This window comes from Psammomys obesus, unplaced genomic scaffold, assembly GCF_907164565.1.
Source record: "Psammomys obesus unplaced genomic scaffold, mPsaObe1.curated_primary_1811, whole genome shotgun sequence".
NCBI lineage: Eukaryota > Metazoa > Chordata > Mammalia > Rodentia > Muridae > Psammomys > Psammomys obesus.
This window is the reverse complement of record NW_026590809.1, coordinates 819,994-842,204: the sequence shown is the minus strand read 5'-3', so window position 1 is coordinate 842,204 and position 22,211 is coordinate 819,994. Positions and strand designations below refer to the sequence as shown.

General features: G+C 38.3%; 1 protein-coding gene across 1 annotated transcript in view; it reads left to right on the top strand.

Annotated features, from left to right (window-relative positions):
- The window catches only part of Inpp4b (inositol polyphosphate-4-phosphatase type II B), a 672,431-nt gene that overhangs the window by 570,065 nt on the left and 80,155 nt on the right, over positions 1–22,211 (top strand). Inside the window, exon 15 of the mRNA XM_055609049.1 lies at positions 11,975–12,140. Within this exon, the coding sequence (XP_055465024.1) occupies positions 11,975–12,140 (166 nt within the window). The remainder of the gene's footprint in view (positions 1–11,974; positions 12,141–22,211) is intronic.

The following is a 22,211-nucleotide window of genomic DNA, read 5'->3' as shown; positions in this document are numbered from 1 at the left end:
GGTCTGGACTGGGTAGATGATTTTGGTTTTTTTTTTTCCACATAAAGGAGAGCCTAGTGCTGAGAGAAGGACATGGGGAAGATGGAAGAATTCTGAGAAAGAGAGAGCTTAGGAATTGATTCAGTGCAATATTAGCAAAGTTTGTAATACCAATCAAGATTCCCATTCTTGTGAAGGACCAGCCAAGGTGAACTGTGGTCTGCCTAGTTTTCTGCTCATCACAGGCCATTCCTTGGAAAGAGTAATTAAGTCTTCTTGATCATTTCCTCAGTTAATAAAGTGTCTTCCCAGTTTCTTGTGGTTTCTGTCTTGAGCATAATACGTCTGCATGCCCTTTTGTCCCCTTGCACATTTAAGGAATTTCTAGAAGTCATTATTTCTTGAAATCATAGAAATAGTTCATCCAAGTATAGCACGGTGAGAAGGAAACTCACACTGAGTAACTCCCTCCTCCAGGTAAGTTTATCTTTGTTTGTAAAACATTACTGTGATGCTTATATAGCATTCTTACTGCCATTCTGCAGCAGTCATTTCTACTCAAATAATTCCTCTGTTAAGATATTTAATCTCCTTTAAAAACTCAGTAGTCACAGTAGCCATGTCATATTCAAAATGTTCTTTACCTCTGACTGACAGAGTAAACCTGAAGAAAATGTAGAAAATAGAAATGTCTTTAGAGTTTTGCTGGTACATGATTTGGAATGTAAATTTGCCTTATTACCTTTATTAATTGCTTGTTAGAAAAATAACAACATTGACTAGTAATACAGTCAACTTCTAAAAGCAACTCCATGTTGAAAATGAATGCAATCAGGTTTCAGCGATGTGTGAAGATGTTCTCTGATGACTTAAGCTCGCTTGGATTTGAATGTTAAGTTATACAGGTCCTATTTATTATAAACTCTGCTTGTGTTACTTAACTTCCAGGAGTTTACCTTAACAATAACTTAGCTTAAAGCCAAAAGCTTCTAATAAACGTCTGGGAAGTGAGTACATCTTAGTAAGTTACTCAAGTCCAATTTTATGCCTTTAACAACTTTTCCTTTGTAGTCCTGAAAAAGAATCTCTGTTAACTCTGTATTATTATTATTATTATTATTATTATTATTATTATTATTATTATTGAGTTCATGCTGGTTTCAGTGAGTTTAACTGAGAAAAACTGATGGCATGAATGTGGCTGATAATTACCAAGAAGATATAACAGTTTGAAACTAAAATGAGTGATACCAGGAAATGCCTGTTATTTGCTAAATTTTAGTTATCAAATGACTGAATGCTCTCCAGGGTTAGTTTTCTAAAAAGTTAGTCAACAATTAAAGCCCAGTGGGATATTCGGGATTTTATGACAGTCTGTGCCAGGAAGTTGAGTAGCATGGCATCCTTCATCTTTCAGCCAGCGAAGATGACATATTGCATTTTTTTTTCTCTGTACCCAGCTAGAGCAGATGCTTCCAGCAGCTGGGATCCCAAGATTAGTTTGTCCAGAATATGAAAGCATACCATCTAACCAAACTATTAGGCTGTCCCAGATTCTGTGGCTTCAGTAATTACACTATTCTCTACAACATTGTGGTTTAATTTCAGAATTAATACATTGATGGGTTTGGAGCCAAATCTGGCTATTCCTAGTCAAATAAATAGTTTAAAAACTGATCTTATTATACTTAAATTCCAATACATTCTAGTGAGGCACACAGCTAGCAAAATTGTTGCCATCATTGGAAATATCCTAACCTATCATTTCAAATTGAATTATATTTCAGCATTCAAATTACCCAACTGATTTCTGCTTCCTTTTGCACCCATGAATTAATGTTTATTCTGGGAACAAGAAGCGTACTGTGACTCTCATGAAAAGACTGGCTATAGAGAACAGTGTTGCACACTGTGCATTTTCAAAAGCTATACATTTGAAAGTTTATCATGAAAATAATAATTAAGGTTTAAGAGAATGTGTGTTCTAGCCTGACTTAAACATTAGGCAGTGCATATACATTGACACATTACAAGGCACTGCATCTATACGTGTAAATATTGCTCAGTTATAGCAAGTAAGTACTAAGTTTAAATGAGTCATAAGCCTGATTTCATAAGCATTCTGATCTAGCCTAAGCTAGCATACATTTTTTCTGTTTTATGAAAAATGTATTTGTATTCACATAAGAAAATTGGTGTCACATTTAGTTTATAGTCAAATCCATAGCAATGTTCATATCAAACATCCCATTAAATCAGGTACATGTATAATCTGAAAATAAATTAAGGTTTCTCTGTAACTCAATGATGCCAAATACTGTGCTTTAGAATCGGATTTCTATAAATGGCTTTCTGAAAGGGTCCTTACAAATGCTTTACTACTCTACTGTAACCTTGTCTAGTGATAGCAAACACAAATGTTTAAGATGTAGGAGTGTTGATAGATACATTTATATTTCCGTAAGTAGTGGAAGTGAGTGTAGATGCTTGTAAAATAATAGACCATTCAGGGGACATGCAGACAGGTTCTTCCATAAGCAAGCACTAACAGTCTGCATTCTGAATATTTCTCGTGGGCTGTTCTATCCATCTTTCACCTCATCTATAATGACAAAAAGTTCTGATTCCAGGCTAACACAGTGGTGTCTATGAAGATTGATATTCAAAACATATTTTGGTCTGTTCTCTGACTAGCTGGAATTACGTTTTGTGTGAAGCCATTGACCTAAGATTAGTAAGAAAGAATTAAATCCTTTTCATTCCTTAGAGGTGATTAGTTCTTATTGTCAGCCTAATACTAGATAACCTATGGTTAGCCTTGATCAGTAGCAGCATCAGTCTGTAGCTTGGAAATCTATACACTGACACATGACCATTCACTTCTAAAGCTTTTGACAGACAGCCATGCATATGTATGTGTGTATTTACTTACACATATTTTTAATCTAAATGATATTACTTAATAACTACTCTGGGATCCCATGACCAGTACCCTATGAAATTCTGAATTATAATAAGTTGTTTCTATTTCTTTTTTTAAATATTGTTCGTACAAAAAAATAACTTGGAATGGAAAACTCAGGCTTCTTGTTGACTACTGTTATCAGAATTAGCCAAACAGCTTTTGTACTGATACTGTTCAATATGCAGTTAAACAATGGGTTAATTTCTTTAAAATTAGCCTTCAAATTGTTACTCATGTTTATCTTATTTTGAAAAGCACAGTATTTGAATTTCATACAATTATCTACTTATGTCTATTACATTTTTTCTGTTAGAACTCATTGATTTAAAATTTTTATTCTCCAAATAGTGAGAAGTTCCCAGTTATCTCCTCCATTCCTTATTTGCTGCAAGATTCACAGCTTCTTTAATATTTGTGAACCATAGTACTATTTCAGAGGATGAAATTTTGTCAAAGTTGAGTTTTTTAATCTACAATTTCATATAGTCATGTAATGTGTTTTGATCAAATCCACCTCCCATTTCCTCAATTTCCATTTTCATTGCTATTACCTTTCTTACGTTCCATCGCAACTTCATGTGCTCTCTCTTTTTAAAATGCTGGGTCTGCTTATTGCTGCCTATGTGTGTGTTAGTTAAGCCCATAGTGAAGCATGGGCAGCCTTGCTTTTTATTTATTAATGTTCCAACACCAAAATGGCTATTCTAGCCATATTCCAATTATTCCTTTATCCATGCATATTCACCACTCTTTAGCACTGTAGTGATTATTCATCTCTCAGTAGAGAGAAGGAAAACTGTAAAAGCGCTACATCAGAGATTACTGAACCAAAGTACCTGAGAAATTGAATGTCCTAGAAGTTGGGTGGCAGCAGTTTTAATTTTGTTAGGTGTTCGGAAGATTACAATGTCCTGTCTTTTTTTTTTTTAATTTAACCATTTCAAATTAACAATGTATTCAAAGAAATCTGTTCCTTTGTCCCGCCTTTTTCATTTTCATCCCTAAGCCACACTATACATTTTGTGTGTCTTATCATGATTAATATGGGATCATTCCAAGCAGTTACTCTCAGCATCAGAAAGATCACAAAAAAGAAGAGAATTTAGTCAGTTAGTTCCTCCATGGGAAGAAACGTAGTTTATCATCTGTTTCCTTGATGGATGGGAGGCATTCCTGAACTTTTCCAGTCCATTTAACCCAAGAGATATGTGCTTAGAATACTTACCCAGTATTCGGGTCTACAAAAGGCAATTAAGCAAAGTTCATGGCTGTCCATTAAAATGCACAAATGTTCTATTAAAGAAAAGAAACCCCAAATGAGAGCTTTATGTGCATGCATATTCATGAAATCTTGCCCATAATCCAACATAGAGTTGATACTTTCACATTCAGTCTCCTCTTTATGGCATTTAACATGGGGGTTGGTGTTTTTCTGTTAGCGTTATTGGGTGGATAGGCCCAAATCAGTGGCTTGTCATACTCCAGTGCAACCTGAGTTTAGCAGAGCAGTTTTGTTCCATTAAATTTAGTAATGGTGATTTCTTCATTGGCGTTTTACATTGAGTGCAATCATATCTTTGGGAATGCTTTCCCAATTCTTCTATTTCCTGGTCTAGTATCACATATTCTGATGACTGTATTGATTTGCATCTGTACACCTTAGAAATTTATTAACCTGGATGCCTTTGGACATTATTATGTTCTATAAGGAAAAAAAATGAGATTTTTCTTTCAAGGAGAAAATTTTGATGCCCCAAACTGAGTAAGTAAAAGAAATGCTGAGGTATACACTGAGAGTTTACCAATTATGTTAGAATAAATTCATTTAAAAGGCAATCACCTTGAAATTTGAAGACAAATGGTGGGAACTAGAAAAGATCCTCCTGAGTGAGATATCCCAGAAGCAGTAAGACACACATGATATATACTCACTTATAAGTGGATATTAAACATACAATATAGTATAATCATACTAACATCTGTATACCTAAAGTAGCTAATCAAGAAGGAGGACAAGGTGCTTAATCCTCATTCAGAATGGCAAACGGGATGGACAGCAGAAGAGAGAAAAAACACGGAATAAGACAGGAGCTTATCACAGAGGGATTCTAAAAGATTATATCCTACAGGGGTCAAAGCAGAGGCTGAGACTCATAGCCAAACTTTGGGCAGAGTGCAGGGAATCTTATGAAAGAAGGAGGAGATAGAAAGACCTGGAGGTAACAGGAGCCCCACAAGGAGAGAAAAATAATCTGGGCACAGGGGTCTTTTCTGATATTGATACTCCAACCAAGGACTTTTCATGGAGAGAACCTAGAACCCCTGCCCAAGGCAGTAAGTAGGCTTGGCAGCTAGTAGCCCAAGGCAGCTCAGTGTCTAAGTGGGTTCCCTAGTAATGGGAACAGGGACTGTCTCTGACATGAACTCATTGGTCTGCTTTTTGATCACCTCCTTCTGAGGGGGTGCAGTTTTACCAGGCCACAGAGGAAGACAATGCAGCCATTTCTGCATTGAGGCCTGCATTCTCATGCAGCCTCAATGCATTGAGGCCTGATAGATTAGGATCAGATGGAAGGGGAGGAGGGCCTCCCCTAGCAATGGACTTGGGGAGGGTTATGGGAGGAGATGAGGGAGGGAGGGTAGGATGGAGAGGGGGAAAGGGTGGGGGATATAGCTGGGATACAAAGTAAATAAACAGTAATTAATAAAAAATAAATTAATTTAAAAGTAATCACCTGTAAACACTGGTGCTAACAATTATGAAAATGAATAGTGGTGGATAGGTAACATACAACTTTTAATATTAAATTTTAAAATCACTGAGCCAGGTGGCCATGCCACTTGCCTTTAATCCCAGCACTCTGGAGGCAGAGGTAGTCAGATCTCAGTTCAAGGACAGCCTGGTCTACAGGTCTTCCTGGTCTATAGAGCAAGTTCCATGGCAGCTGGGGCTATACAGAGAAACCCTGTCTTGAAAATCCAAAATAAATAAATAAATTAATATTATTTCAAATCATTACTTTATGAGTGGAAATAAAACTCAGCATGCTTCACAATAGAAATATTGGTTCCTCCCTCTCTTTGCTGTTTAATACTGACTGAGCACATAGCAGGTGCACAGTAAGCAGGTGTTGATCTAATGTAACAGTATGTTTTGAGGATAGCAAGTCATAGCTAAAGTATTTATTTTGAAAATTTAGGAGGAATGAAGATCATCTTTCTCCTCTGTAGTCACTAGTTTTTTTAAGATAAATATTCTCTTATTTATTTATTTATTTATTTATTTATCTATTTATCTATTTATTTATTTATTCTTTCTTTCTGATTATTAATTACACTTTATTCACTTTGTATCCCCCCATAAGCCCCTCCCTCCTTCCCTCCCGATCCCCCCTTCCTCCCCCTTCTTCACACATGCGCCTCCCCAAGTCCACTGATAAGGGAAGTCCTCTTCTCCTTCCTTCTGATCTTATTTTATCAGATCACATCAGGAGTGGCTGCATTGTCATCTTCTGTGGCCTGGTAAGGCTGCTCCCCCCTCAGGGGGAGGTGATCAAAGAGCAGGGCAATCAGATTATGTCAGAGGCATTCCCTCTTCCCATTACTATGTAACCCACTTGGACACTGCCCTATCAAAGCAGACGCTGAGACTTATGGCCAACTGTTGGGAAGAGTGCATGGAATCATATGTAAGAAGTGGGAAATAGTAAGAGCTGGAGAGGACGGGAACAACACAAGGAGAGCAACAGAACCAGAAAACTTGAACACAGGGAACTTCCCAGAGACTCATACTCCAACCAAGGACTATTCGTGGAGATAACCTAGAAGCCCAGCACAGATGTAGCCACTAGTCTTTGAACTCTATTTTATTTGGGCTTTTTATGCTTCTACCTCCCATCTACTCCCTACCCCTTACCACAATACCCTCAGAGAAACAGAAGGTTAGAATGGACAGGGGACACTTAGTTCCTGCTGATTAGGGTCATGGGGTTCTTTAGTGCGATAGCAGTCTCATAATCAGGGTCCAGCGGTCCAGCTAACCAACAAACCAGCAAATGCAGCAGCCTTCTTCATTCTCAAAGAAACATTCTCTCTTTCTCTCTGTCTCTGTCTCTGTCAGTCTCTGTCTCTCCTTCTCTCAGGGTGTTCTCCTTGAAGCCTCATCTCTGAGCCTCTCTTGGCTCTGGTATTTATATCCTCCCAGAGTCCTCAAAATTAAACTATTTGCAGCCAGCAAAGACCACGCCCCACTCAGAACCACATGAGACTATTATTAGCTGTGGAGAAACAACAGCAGTCCCATATTCCACACTTGGGGTTAAAACAAAAACATAAAAGTAGGTGTTTAAAAGAAGCAAAACTTCACTACAGTCCTTCTGGCTATACAAGTGGCTCCAGTCTGAGAAAGGTTATAGTACCAACTCTGGTACTTAGCTTTTATTTGGTCCAGAATGATGACATAATCATGGTGATGAATGAAGATGACTGCAGCACTTGTGGCTAGGCCTAACTTCTACCTCACTACAAGACAGATAACAGGTATGGGTAAGGACCCAAACAAAAAGAACAAATAAGGAGAGGTCATTGCTTGCAAAATAGTGGATGACTATATAAGACTATTAGTGTGAACAGAGTCTGAGTCTCAGGATAATACTAGGAATGAATTACAAACTTGTTTTGGTTGCTGGGGTATGACAAACAAAGAATTTTCACTAGCAGCTGAGTTGAGGGAAAGCAAGAAGATCATCAGTAGGCAAAGCTAGGAAATTGCTCTTGATTCCACTGAATGCCATTGAGTCTTGGTATTTTTAGTGGACTTATGTGCACTGATAGGGGTTTGAGACTTATATATCTTGGGTCATATATGTGCTGGTTGCCCTATAGAATATTCATGTGCAAATCATTGTAACTAATAATCTAAATTAAGATTCAGAGAGAAGACCTCCTAAGCTGTAGAAGGAGCAGAGATTTTTTTTAGTGTTAAAGAGCATGGTTAGTCTAGAGTAAAATGTTCCATTTATGCCAAAGATGAATTGAAGAGAAGATTGACATTGTTATTTCACTCAGTATTTCTAACCAAAGACATTAGAAATGTATAATGGCCAATGAGAAAGTATTTATGGACACACACACACACACAATTTTAGACATCTATGTCAGTATTCTGGTTGAGTTATTACATTCTCACTGATCAAAAATTGCCCTCATAAAAGTTGATCAGCTAAGCATTACTGAGCTATCTTTTCAAAGTTCACTATTGATCCAAGTTCTCTCTTGATGCTGCAGGGTTTATAAACATGTGACATGCTGAGTAATCACTGTGCTTTCTACCCTCATGGTTCACTCTGGCAGCTGTAATAATCTCCCTGATACATGTTACTACATCTATCAAACATTTTCAATTATGACGCTGGTTTTGACCTTTATGCTAGCTTATTCTAACCCACAAATAAATACGGGCCTAGGCCAGCAACCATCTTAGAATGAAGTAAATGTTGCCATAGTTTTCCATTTGCTTTATGTCCTTGGTGACTTGAAAAGGTTTATAGCCACTTCACCTCTCAGGAGAAGGGTAGTCATAGAGTCTCCATCAAGGTTAATGATATCAATGAAAGCTCAGGCTCCATTTAATAGGGTTAGACGGTAACCCCCCAACCATCCAGTACTTCTTCACAGTAGGGTAATTGCTGCTAGTTCTAGGGAATGGCCTTTCCAATCTGTCTCTCTGATAGGGAGTGGTTATCTTAAAAACTCTGGCATAGGAGAGCTACGCAGAGTTTGGGCTTAGTTCACCACCTCTGGCCTGAAGAGATAGAGAGACATAAGCTCTTTGGATTAATGTTACACCTCTATGCTTCCTACCTCTTCTCACTAATCACCAGCCTTTCTTCAGCTTGAAAACACACCTGAATATACAGTGGAGTTGCAGCAGAAAAGAGAAGGGAGCATGTCCCCTTCATATCAGCAGCAGAAGTTTAATGAGCCTCTTCCAGAGACTGGCTCAGCAATAACTGTCAAAATGAGAGGGTATGTTTGCTGCTCATTTTCTTCTATGCATATTTTTAGATCTAAAGGAATGATCTCCTTTAGGAGAGAACTCAGATACCTAAGGTTTCCTTTTAAGAATCTTGCCAAGGAGTCATTACTATTCAGTTACTTTATAATTAAATTATCATATTTCCTCTTTTTACTTTTTGTTCTTCTGTGTACCCCATTTATGAAATGGATCTGGGGCCTGTCCTCTTCCTCTACTAGCCATACCACTTATGTTTGTGAAGTAGCCTGATGGGCATTTGTTAAAGTGTTTTGCTTCCTTGACATCTTTTGCATCAGACTTCAGGGTATGTGTAACTAGCCTGTTTTTTAGTTGAATGTGTTTAATATGGCATCTCTTTCAGAAAAATGAAGGAAAACCTTAGCAATGTAAATGGTATCTGTCTCTCTGAGTCTGCATGGGAATCTCTTCTCCTGACTCTGATCTGGGTGTTATGATGTGTCATCAGTATCTGGAAACACATTGCAGAACCCAAGTCTTTGGAGTCAAGAAAAATGAAGTTTTTTGGTTTTGATTTTTGGGTTTTTTGCCATGTTAATGTTTAATGTTTCTATTCCTATCTCATCTAAAGTCTTACCTCTCAGAAAACTGAGTCAATAATATGTACTTATTTGATGGTTTTTGAAAGTGAAATTATCAAGTATATAGATGATAGATAAATAGAGACAACAGTCCCAGGCCCCTGACTTGTTTCTGCCTTTTCATAATTTTTTCTTACTTTCAAAAAATTGTTCAGGGATAGTCTCTGTCCTATAGCATGAAGGCAGCATTTTCAAAGAATTTACAGTCTAGCATTAGAGTAAGGCACAAATCAATAAGTTTAATCTGCAGAAGCCATAAAGAAGAAACAATGATGAGCAGAGTACAGTCTCCCACGTTCACTGAAACAGGCTATCTTTTCCACAGTTGAAGAATGGAGTGTATTTGCTCAGGGTCTGCTGCTAAGCATGTTCTAAGAAAAGTTTGATTATCCATTCATTACGTGTAAGGATTGCATAAGAGCCTGTTCATTTCTCACTCTCAGGGAATGTCCTCTGAACATGAATAACTACATATGTGCCTTCTGTTCATCACAATTACTGTATTTCTGAGGTCCTTGGTCACTGAGCAAGCTTCACTGTGCTCATTAGGCCAATAACAGTACCTTTGCTTGCAACTGAAGTCAAGTTCTCTACCAGGAGAATCCTGTAATCTTGGGATATGCAAATGAAGACACATATAGAGGTGTGGATATCATAACACCTTCAAAATATCTTTGTGTTCAGGTGCTTTAGAGATGAAATTACAAGCAATCAAGTCACCTCTGGTATTTCTTTACATAGAAAGGCAGCATGAAGCCTCTAGGATCAAGACATAAACTTCCTTTCACCTGGGCAGCAGGAAGGAAATTGAAAATTTGCATTCCATGCAAAGCTAATCTGAAATTTTGAAAAGAATCTGTTCTTTGTTTGCTTCTCAGTAATAGGGTTTATTGCCAGGATCAGAAAGAGAATTGCTTTACTCTTTAATTTTATCATTTTACAGATAAAGTTGGTGATAGCAGGTAAGGTGTATTTATTATAGAGGTAATTTAGTTAGTCATTATGGTCAGAAAGTATGTTCCCCACCAAATCCACAACTGAACCAGCTTCCCAGCTGCTTATTTCTTTTGCCCAGTATTTCTTGCTTACTTGATCTCCCTCCCAGCTCAGGGGCACCTGCACCTCATTTCTCCAGGCAGCATGCAGAGGATGATGCAATCCACAGTTGTGATTACTGTCTGAATTTCCCTGAGAGGGGAAGTCTTCTCTGTGGTTTGAAGGAAAGATCTGCCTCTTGTGAAAAGATTGTTATGATTATTTGTGATTAATAGCACACTTCACCGGCAAGATTGCAGGGTGAAAGGAAGCAAGCTTGACTCACTGAGGAAAGTGAGCCAGGCTGGAAGGGGCCCTGCTAAACTGTAATGATTCCCTAAATACTTTCATACAAGTCACAGTGCTTCACTTGGCTCTGATGTTACCACGTTGAAGGGGGTGGAGCAAGAATTATCATCCCAAATTGTTGGAGGCAAGTGAGTTCTCAGAAATGGGGTGCTCTGGCCAGCGTACACATTTATGTGTTGTATAAATCCTCAAAATGACCTTTCCTTACTTTGTGCCTCTTTAATAGGAAATTCTATAGATGTTGAATTGAAGAGAGCAAATGTTCTCAGCTATACTGAGCAACTGTATACACAAGGATAGATTATTTAACTTAATTCTTATGAGAGAACAATCAAATAATCTAAATTCATATGTAGGTTTTCTTCTTAGATTTGTCCTCTTCCAAGTAAGTTTGTTACAAAATTAACTTAGATGCAAACTACACACTTATGAGGAAAACATATAAACCAAAGACAGTATGCTAACATTCAGTATTAGCTTCATGCTAAATGGCATAACAGGGATCTGAAATAGCTCTGTCATAGAGGAGATACCACTGAAAAACTACTTTCTGCTTGGAGACCACTACAAATCTACTTAATTCATATCTGTATAGAGAGAAGGACGTCATCACTTTCATCAGTGCCTGAGTTAGGTGTCTGCATTACAGAGGAAGGATACTAAGAAGGAGACCAGTCTCTTCTGTCAAAGTAGCTATGTTTGAAATATTTATTTAAAAATTAATGCAGTTTTTATGAATCAATGAATTTAAAAAGTACAAACTTGTCAGAACTGGGGACACCAGTGGCAAAGAGGTCCCTTAGTGACATGAGCTGTTTCCCAGGAAATAAATCACAAAGATGAAGTGAGTTATGTAGCTGCATCACAAGAAACAGCACATGACAAGCAGAAGATATAAGGATCTGGTGGACAGAGCTGTGTTGAGAATGGGGGAGACTACAGTGAGGATACTGTAGTCTCTCACTCAATATTCACAGTTCTAGCTGCTTCTCTAAACAGGATAATCATGACTTAGTTGTAAAATCCTAGTGACACTTGTACTGTCTTCAGGATAGGGTGTGGGCCAACGTGGGGAAGAGCCTGAACTGCATTATTGCTACAGTCGACAAACTGATCGAGAGAGCCAGTCGCAATGAAGAAGGTGCTGAAGGTGGCGGTAGAAAAGGTGGAGAGACGGACCCTACCCTAGAAGATTCCACCACATCTCACACAAAGGGTAAGACGTCATTTTCCACCAAGTATTGTCTGAGTAAAGAAAATGAGAAAATAGTGATAAAATAAGACAGAAGGAGCATAGTCAGTAGTGCCTTTGCTGAAAGAGCTGTAGGCACGACTCTGCACCACTCTGCATGGATGATGGAAGGCTGTGTGTCCGATTGTGTTGGTTGTGATTCGGGGCTGCTTGCCCTATTCACTTTTGCCTTTCCCTTTTCTTGGAAGAGGACAAGTGTAGCCTGTGGAGTAGTGGTTCTCAACCTGTGAATCATGCCCCACAAAATAACTTTGAAAGACACAGATACTTACATTACAATTCATAACAACAGCAAAATTACAGTTATGGAGTAGTATTGAAAATGGTTTTGTGGTTGGGGGGTCACCACAAGATGAAGGAAAGTATTAAGGGCTGCAGCATTAGGAAGGTTTAAAGTCTCATCAGCTTCTACAAGTTCCCAAAATGGTAGTTGAAAGACAACCAAAGTGTGTGCTTTTTAACTCTTAGTGACTTTGGATATTTCAGAACTTGGTATCTCTCATGGTTCCTGAACAAAATGCAGCATGATACAGAACTTTTACATTATTCTGAGGACATTTTGTTATTCTAAAACTTATAGGAAGTCTTGATTCTGGGTTTTATTCTGTTATATCCTAGTGCTCTATTTTCATGTATGTGGGTCACAAAGACACACAGAGACATATGCATATTTGTGTGACTGTATACATATGTGAGTGGAGGATTACAGAGAGAATCTGAAAGAAAAGATTATGAGTTGACAGCTAAATGGATACTAGATCACTGATAGATGGCAGGTAACTGCATTCAAATATTTACCATATTTACCTTGGCTAGAAAGTATGATGAACATTTTAACAATACTTACATCTTCATGAATAGTTTTGTTAATTTTGTTGTTAATCTATTAAGTTAAAAAGAACAAAACAATATCATGTATTTATTGATACCACAAATTTTATCACAATTGATCTATAATTTTGCTGGGTACCTAGTGAATGGAGGGAAATAAAAAGCATTTCTCTAAATTTGGCTTCCAAAATCTCTTCTTTGTTATTTTTAAGAAAAGAATTCATAAAGTGTGGATGGGTTTTTATAAAATTAATCCTTTCCCAATTTGTTTGTTTGATGTTCTATTACTCACATTTTATCATTAGTTTCATATATGCATATATAAGTGATTACATGTATAAAATATGAGTTTTATACACACATGCACAAATACACACATCAACAAGAATTAATGAGAGAAGAGCTCACCAGTTTGAAAGAGAGCAAAGAGGCTTTGCAAAGAGGAAAAGGGAGAGGATAATGATGTTATAATATGTTTTCAAAAAATAAGAAATAATTTTGAAATTCTATGTTTCCTCACAGAATTAATGATAGAATTCTTCATAAATTCTATTTGGAAGTAGCATTTTAGAGTTTTATTATGTAGATGGCCCATCTTCCTCTGTTGTGCATCCATAAGTGGATAAACAATGTTCTTTATGCTCACAATTGGTCTGTTTCTCTGTATGTAGATTTTTTCTTACTTAATAATAACGTACTCTTTATTTATTTATTTTCATGTATTCACTTTACATCCTGATCGTAGCCCCTCCCTCCTCTCCTCCCTGTCTCAACCTCCTTCCCTCTTCCCTCTATTCCCCCCTCCCCTACTCCTCAGAAAGGGGAGTTCCCCATCAACTCACCACAGCATATCAAGTTGCATCAGGACTGAGCACATCCTCTTCCACTGAGGCTGGTAAAGGCAGCCTCCCCAGGGGGAAGTTATTGAAAAGCAGGTAACAGAATCCACATCAGACAACTCTTACTCTCCTTATTACGAGACCTACATGATGACTAAGCTGCCCATCTGTGTAGGGGGCCTGGGTCCACTCCATGCTTGGTCTTTGGTTAGTGCTTCAGTCTACGTTAGTGCCCCTGTTCCATAGTTAGTTGATTCTGTTGGTCTTCTTGTGGAGTTCTTGTCCCCTCTGGGGACTTCTGTCCTTCCCCTGACTCTTACACAAGGCTTCCAGTGTCCTGCCTAATATTTGGCTGTAAGTCTCAGCATCTGTTTTGATCTACTGCTGGGTGAAGCCTCTCAGAAGACAGCTACCCTAGGTTCCCATAGGTAAGCATAGCAGAGTATTGTTAATAGTGTCAGGGGTTGTCTCTCTCCCATGGAAAGGGTCTCAGGTTGGGTCAGGCATTGATTGGACGTTTCCTCAATCTCCACTATATCTTACCCCTGCATATCTTGTAGGCAAGATAAATTTTGGGTTGAAGGTTTTATGGATGGGTTGGTGTCCTTTTCCTCTATTAGAAGTTTTGTCTGGTTAAAAGCTGGTCTCTTCAATCTCCATGACCCCTGCTACCAGGAGTCTTAGCTAGAGTCACTCCCATATCCTCCCAGGAGCCTACCCTGTCGTAGCTCTCCAGCATGTCTTAGAGATGCCCCTGTCCTTAGTTTATCTTCTTTTTCTAAGCACTCTGGACTCCCACCCTGCTCTCCCAACATCTGGTCCCCACATTCATTTTCCTTTCCACTCCCTCTCTTATCCTGTTACCTCTCTTCATCCACTTCTGCTATTTTCCCTTAATGAATCTAATAAGTCTCAAGTGTCACATGAATCAAAATGGAAAATTGTCATAGTTATGTGTGACAAGTACGAACACAATAGTACTGTTCAACTTGGGACCTTCATTGGTTAACAAGTATGAGCCAGAAAGAGCAGTGTTCTAGAAAACAGAATTGGTTAACAGAACCCAAAGAACAAAGATACAGCATGATTCAGGTTGTCCCTTGAGGGATTTTCAGTGCATATTATTTACAGAAGAAATAAGGGATATCTAATTTTGCTACATTTCCAAACCTCTCAAACATCCCCTCAATGGGAATAAAGTTCTGAAATATTTGAAATGACACAACTTTTCCACATCTGGTATTTAACCAGAGCAATGTTCCTGGATTACACTTTGAAAACATAAAATGGAGCTGGAGAGATGGCTCAGTGGTGATGAGCATTGGATGCTCTTCCAGAGGACCTAACTTCAATTCTCAGCACCCAAATGGCAGATCACAACTATCTGTGATTCTGTCTCCAGGGGATGATACCCTCTTCTGGCCTCCAATGTCACCAGATATGCAAACATATGTAAAGGCAAACATAGATACACATAAATTTAAAACTAAAAACTTGAAAATTACTTATCATCCATATAAGAGGAACTTTTATTCTCCTGTGGTGGTAGTTGTCTCGGAGGCTTATTGCCTCCTGCTAACCTAGGCCTAGTCCTGGAAGTTTCTATCCACTTTATAATCTAATCTAGGCTTAGAATGTTTTCAGCTTCTGATACTTACTGCTGAAAAAGCTCACTCTTTCTTGTTCTTACTTAGCTCTAGGCTGGCTGGCTCAACTCAGCTGTTCTGGCTGAAACTCCTCTCCCAGCTAACTTACTCAGTCTGCCTTTTCTCTCAGCCCCTGAGTTGCTCTGCTTGGCCTTAATCTAACTCAAGCAATCTGCTCTAATCTCTGGTTCCTTCTCATTCTCTGGCTCATTTCATCTTCACCTGAGTTCTGTCTCTGCAACCTGTTTTTCTATTACTGTCACAGTGAACTGCCTCTTCTTTCTTTGTTGCCCCTTAACTAGCTTCCCTATTTCTCTTTCTTCTCCTGAAAATTAGGCTTATCCTACTCAGTGTACTCTTTCTCTGATTCATCACCTTTTCTGCCACTCAATTAGACATTACTTTCAAACATGGATGCATCCTTCTACAAACTTCATTGTTGGGGATTAAAGGCATGTACCACCATGGAAGGATCTAAGCTTGTCTTTACCTGAAACTTGTTCTATACCAGTCTGGCCTTAAGCTCAGAGAGAGCTTAAGGACATCTGTGGTAGGCTCCCAACTTGTTCCCTCACTTCTACCACTTCTGTTGTCTATTCTGTCTTTCCTTCTGAATGAGAATTAGGCATCTTCTCCAGGGTCCTCTCTGCTGTTCAGCTTCTGCAGATGTGTAGACATCAGCACGTGAGAATGTATTTTGGGAATCAGTCTGGCACTTTCTCAGAAAACTGTGAATACTGCTACCTCAAGACCCAGCTATACCACTTCTGGGCATTTATCCAAAATATGCTCAATCACACAACAAGGACATTTGCTCAACCATGTTCGCAGCAGCTTTATTCGTAATAGCCAGAATCTGGAAACAACTTATATGTCCCTCAACTGAAGAATGGATATAGAAATTGTGGTACATTTACACAATGGAATATTACTAAGCTATTAAAAAAAAGGAATCCATGAAATTTGCAGGCAAATGGATGGAACTAGAAAAGATCATCCTGAGTGAGGTAATCCAAAGGCAGAAATTAATATGTGGTATGTGCTTACTTATAAGTGGATGTTGGCCCTATAGTGTGAGAAAGACATGCTGAAGTCTACAGACCTGGAAAAGTAACTGTCTTTATATGAATAAATATGTGCCCTGCAAGCAATTCTGGGCTTAAGAACACCTAAATAAATTTGAGAGTGACCTTAATTAGCTAAGTCAGTTACTTAATTAAATTATCTTTACCTTTTATCATTTTATAGCCTTCTTCTTTGCTGGAGGCAGAAAGCACTTTCAGTTTCTATACTGACTTAGGTCACACAACCAATATGGTACAGAAACACATAATGGCTTTTGAACTGATAAAAACAAGCAAGTAAAGGTATATATATATATATATATTTTGTCCTTGCTGCAGTGCAAATTATTACTGTTGAGGATAGTTGAGAAATGTGCCCACTTTCCTAATTTATCTATATGTAATAATCATATGATCAAAATTTGTTTAAAAACAGCAGATACGGCTGCAAATGCTTTTTAATTTTATTTCAGCTGGATATAACCAGTCAGAACATTCTTGTGTTTATAAGCAGATACATCCACACGCTCACAAATATACTTCAAATAAATTGGAATATACATCATAAATAAAATGTATGTTTTATGTCTTACATATCAGTATTCTCTCATAAATGTTTTGTGAAAATGAGATTTTAATGATTGTAAACTAATTTAGCAGAATTGCAACTGCTCTTTTAGATATTAATTTATTATACTAATGCTATAATTAACACACAAGAGTCTCTGAATATTTAATTCTTTAAGTTAGACTTCTAAGGGTGGGAATATTTTATAATATTCCCCTTCCTCCAAGGCATTATTTGTTCAACTAATCATTTTTATCACTGTGGACTCATACATGCTTCTTTATTTTTTGCTTCACAATCTAATATCATTATTATTTATTTTGAGTTCAAATCATTGTGTATTCAGCAACTGAGAGTGTTTTTAGCTCCTTGCTAAAGTGCTCTCTAGGTTCAGTCTCCAAGGAGTCTTGTTGCTTTCATTGGATACCAGTACTGAGATCCAATATCTGGTTTACAGAAACATTTTCTCATAACAGTAGATCCTGAATCTACAATGTCTATCAAGCACGCTCAAGAGCACACCTCTGCCATTCTGATTCCATGCCACATCTGGCTTTTTAAAAACAATTATATCTTTGCTTACATGGTAAGTTTAATGGTGTAAAATGTATTACTCAATGTTATCTTCACAATATTTTCTTTAATAACGAAATCAGTTTGTTCAATGGGCTCATATTTATCCGTATCTGCTAGCTGTAGAAGCAAAATGACATGCATATATTTCTTTCAATGAACTGAGTGATTTCTAATATATATTGTTCATCTGACATGACAGGTACTGTCTGATATTTTTACAAAATCACTGTTAGTGATTCTTTTTTATTTTTTCATTAATTTATTTGTTATTTTTACATCCCAATTGCAACTCCACTCCCTCCTCACCTCCTAGTCCTACTCTCTCACCCACTTCTTTTTTATTTTTTTTAATTTTATTTTTTCTTATCAATTACATTTTATTAACTCTGTATCCCAGCCTTATCCCGCTCCCTCATTCCCTCCCAATAACACCCTCTCTCCCTCATCTCCTCCCTACCCCTTTCCAAGTCCACTGATGGGGGGACCTCCTCCCCATTCATCCGATCCTGTTTTATCAGGTGTCTTCAGGACTGGCTGCAAAGCCATCCTCTGTGGCCTAACAGGACTGCTCCTCCCTTGTGGGGTGGGGAGGCCAAAGAGCTAGTCATTGAGTTCCTGTTAGAAACAGTCCTTGTTCCCCTCACTATGGGAAACCAATTGGTTACTGAGCTACCACAGGCTACATCCGAGCAGAGGTTCTAGGTTATATCCATACATGGTCCTTGATTGAATGTCAGTCTCAGAAAAGACCCTGTGCCCAGATATATTTGGTCCTTGTGGAGCTCCTATCCTTTCCCCATCATACTAACTCCCCTTCTTTCATATGATTCCCTGTACTCTGCTGAAGGTTTGGTCATGAGTCTTTGTATCTGCTTTGGAAACACTGCTGGTTAGAGTCTTTCAGATGTACCCAGTAGACTCCTGTCATACGTCCAATGCACATCCCATCTGTCTTTCTAAACGAGGATTGATCATCTTACCCCATGTCCGCTCTCTTGATTATCTTTTTAGGTGTATAGATTTCATTATGTTTATCATATCTTATGGGTCTATATAAGCGAGTATATACCGTGTTTGTCTTTCTCCTTCTGGGATATTTCACTCAGAATGATGTTTTCTAGATCCCACCATTTGCCTGCAAATTTCATGATTTCCTCTTTTTTGATTGCTGAGTAGTATTCCATTGTGTAAAAATACCACAATTTCTGTACCCATTCCTCCGTTGATGGACATCTGGGTTGTTTCCAGGTTCTGGCTATTACAAATAAAGCTGCTATAAACATGGTTGAGCAAGTATCCCTTTTGTGTACTTGAGCAAAGTTTGGGTATATACCTAGCAGTGGTATAGCTGGGTCTTGAGGAAGCACTATTCCTAATTGTCTGAGAAAGCACCAGATAGATTTCCAGAGTGGTTGTACCAGTATACATTCCTACCAGCAGTGGAGGAGGGTTCCCCTTTCTCTACAACCTCTCCAGCATGTGTTGTCACTTGAGTTTTTCATCTAGGCCATTCTGATGGGTGTAAGATGAAATCTCAGGGTCATTTTGATTTGCATTTCCCTGATGGCTAATGGGGTTGAGCATTTCTTTAAGTGTTTCTCTGCCATTCGATATTCCTCTACAGAGAATTCTCTCTTTAGCTCTGTTCCCCATTTTTCAATTGGATTACGTGGATTGCTGCTTTTCAGCTTCTTTTTTTTATTTTTTTATTATTTTTTTCTTTTTAGTTACATTTTGTTAACTCTGTGTCCCAGCTGTATCCCGCTCCCTCATTCCCTCCCCAACCCCACACTCCCTCCCTGGTCTCCTCCCTGCCCCTTTCCAAGTCCACTGATAGGGGAGGACCTCCTCCCCTTTCATCTGACCCTGTTTTATCAGGTATCTTCAGGGCTGACTGCAAAGTCCTCCTCTGTGGCCTAAAAGACTGCTCCTCCCTGGGGGGGGGGGGTCAAACAGCCTGCCCTTGAGATCCTGTTAGAAATAGTCCGTGTTCCCCTTACTTGGGAAAACTACTTGGTTACTGAGCTACCACAGGCCACATCCGAGCAGAAGTTCTAGGTTATATCCATAGATGGTCCTTGGTTGAGTGTCAGTCTCAGAAAAGACCCTGTGCCCAGATATGTTTGGTCCTTGTAGAGCTCCTATCCTTTAGTTCTTTGTATATACTGGATATTAGTCCTCTGTCAGATAAAGGGTTAGTGAAGATTCTTTCCCAATCTGTAGGCAGTCGTTTTGTTTTGATGATGTTGTCCTTTGTTTTACAGAAGCTTTTCAGTTTCATGAGGTCCCATTTATTGATTGTTGCTCTTAGAGCCTGTGCTGTTGGTATTCTGTTCAGGAAGTTGTCTCCTGTGCCAATGAGGTCTAGGGTGTTCCCTACTTTTTCTTCTAACAGATTTAGAGTATCTGGTTTTATGTTGAGGTCTTTGATCCACTTGGACTTTAGTTTTGTGTAGGGTGATAAATATGGATCTATTTTCATTTTTCTGCATGTAGACATCCAGTTGGACCAGCACCATTTGTTGAAGATGCTGTCTTTTTTCCATTGAATGGTTTTGGCTTCTTTGTCAAAAATCGAGTATTCATAGGTGTGGGGGTTTATTTCTGGGTCTTCTATGTGGTTCCATTGATCCTCCTTTCTGTTTTTATGCCAATACCATGCAGTTTTTATTACTATTGCTCTGCAGTACAACTTGAGATCTGGGATGGAGATACCTCCAGATGATCTGTTGTTGTACAGGATTGTTTTGGAGATTCTGGGTTTTTTGTTTCTCCATATGAAGCTGAGAATCTTTTTTTTAAGGTCTGTAAAGAATTGAGTTGGTATTTTGATGGGAATTGCATTGAATCTGTAGATTGCTTTTGGCAGGATGGCCATTTTCACAATGTTGATCCTACCAATCCATGAGCACGGGAGATCTTTCCATCTTCTGAGATCTTCTTCAATTTCTTTCTTCAGAGACTTGAAGTTTTTCTCAAACAGGTCTTTCACTTGCTTGGTTAGTGTCACCCCAAGGTACTCTATATTATTAGTGGCTATTGTGAAGGGTGTTATTTCCCGAATTTCTTTCTCAGCCTTTTTGTATTTGGTATACAGGAGGGCTTCTGATTTTTTTGAGTTGATTTTGTATCCTGCCACTTTGCTGAAGGTGTTTATCAGCTGGAGGAGTTTTCTGGTTGAATTTTTGGGGTTGCTCATATATACTATCATATCATCTGCGAATAGTGATACTTTGACCTCTTCCTTTCCGATTTGTATCCCCTTGATCTCCTTTAGTTGTCTTATTGCTCTGGCTAGGACTTCAAGTACTATGTTGAAGAGGTATGGAGAGAGTGGGCAGCCTTGTCTTGTCCCTGATTTCAGTGGGATTGATTTAAGTTTCTCTCCATTGAGTTTGATGTTGGCTATAGGCTTGCTGTATATTGCCTTTACTATGTTTAGATATGTGCCTTGTATCCCTGATCTCTCCAAGATTTTAAACATGAATGTGTGTTGGACTTTGTCAAATGCTTTTTCAGCATCTAAGGAGATGATTATGTGGTTTTTCTCCTTCAGTTTGTTTATGTGGTGGATTACATTGATGGATTTCCGTATGTTGAACCACCCTTGCATGCCTGGGATGAAGCCTACTTGGTCATGGTGGATGATATCTTTGATGTGTTCTTGGATTCGGTTTGCAAGTATTTTATTGAGTATTTTTGCATCAATGTTCATAAGAGAGATAGGTCTGAAGTTTTCTTTTTTTGTTGGGTCTTTGTGTGGTTTAGGTATCAGGGTGACTGTCACTTCATAGAATGAGTTTGGTAATGTACCTTCTGTTTCTATTTGGTGGAATAATTTGAGGATAATTGGTGTTAGCACTTCTTTGAAGGTCTGGTAGAATTCGCATTGAAACCATCTGCCCCAGGGCTTTTTTTGGAGGGGAGACTGTGAATGACTGCTTCAATTTCCTTGGGGAATATAGGGCTGTTCAGTCTTTCTACCTGATCTTGACTTAATGTTGAAAGATGGAATCTATCAAGAAAATTGTCCATTTCATTTAGGTTTTCAAATTTTGTGGCATATAGGCTTTTGTAGTATGACCTAATGATTGTTTGAATTTCCTCAGTGTCTGTAGTTATGTCACCCTTTTCATTTCTGATTTTACTGATTTGGATAGATTCTCTCTGCTTTTTGGTTAGTTTGGCTAAGGGTTTGTCTATCTTGTTGATTTTCTCAAAGAACCAGCTTTTTGTTTCATTGATTCTTTGAATAGTTTTATTTGTTTCTAATTGATTGATTTCAGCCCTGAGTTTAATTATTTCCAGCCTTCTGCTCCTCTTGGTTGTATCTGCTTCTTTTTTTTTTTCCTAGGGTTTTCAGTTGGGCCATTAAGTTGTCTGTATGTGATGTTACGAATTTCTTCTTGAAGGCACTTAGTGCTATAAATTTTCCTCTGAGCACTGCTTTCAATGTGTCCCATAAATTTGGGTATGTTGTGCCTTCATTTTCATTGAATTCTAGGAAGTCT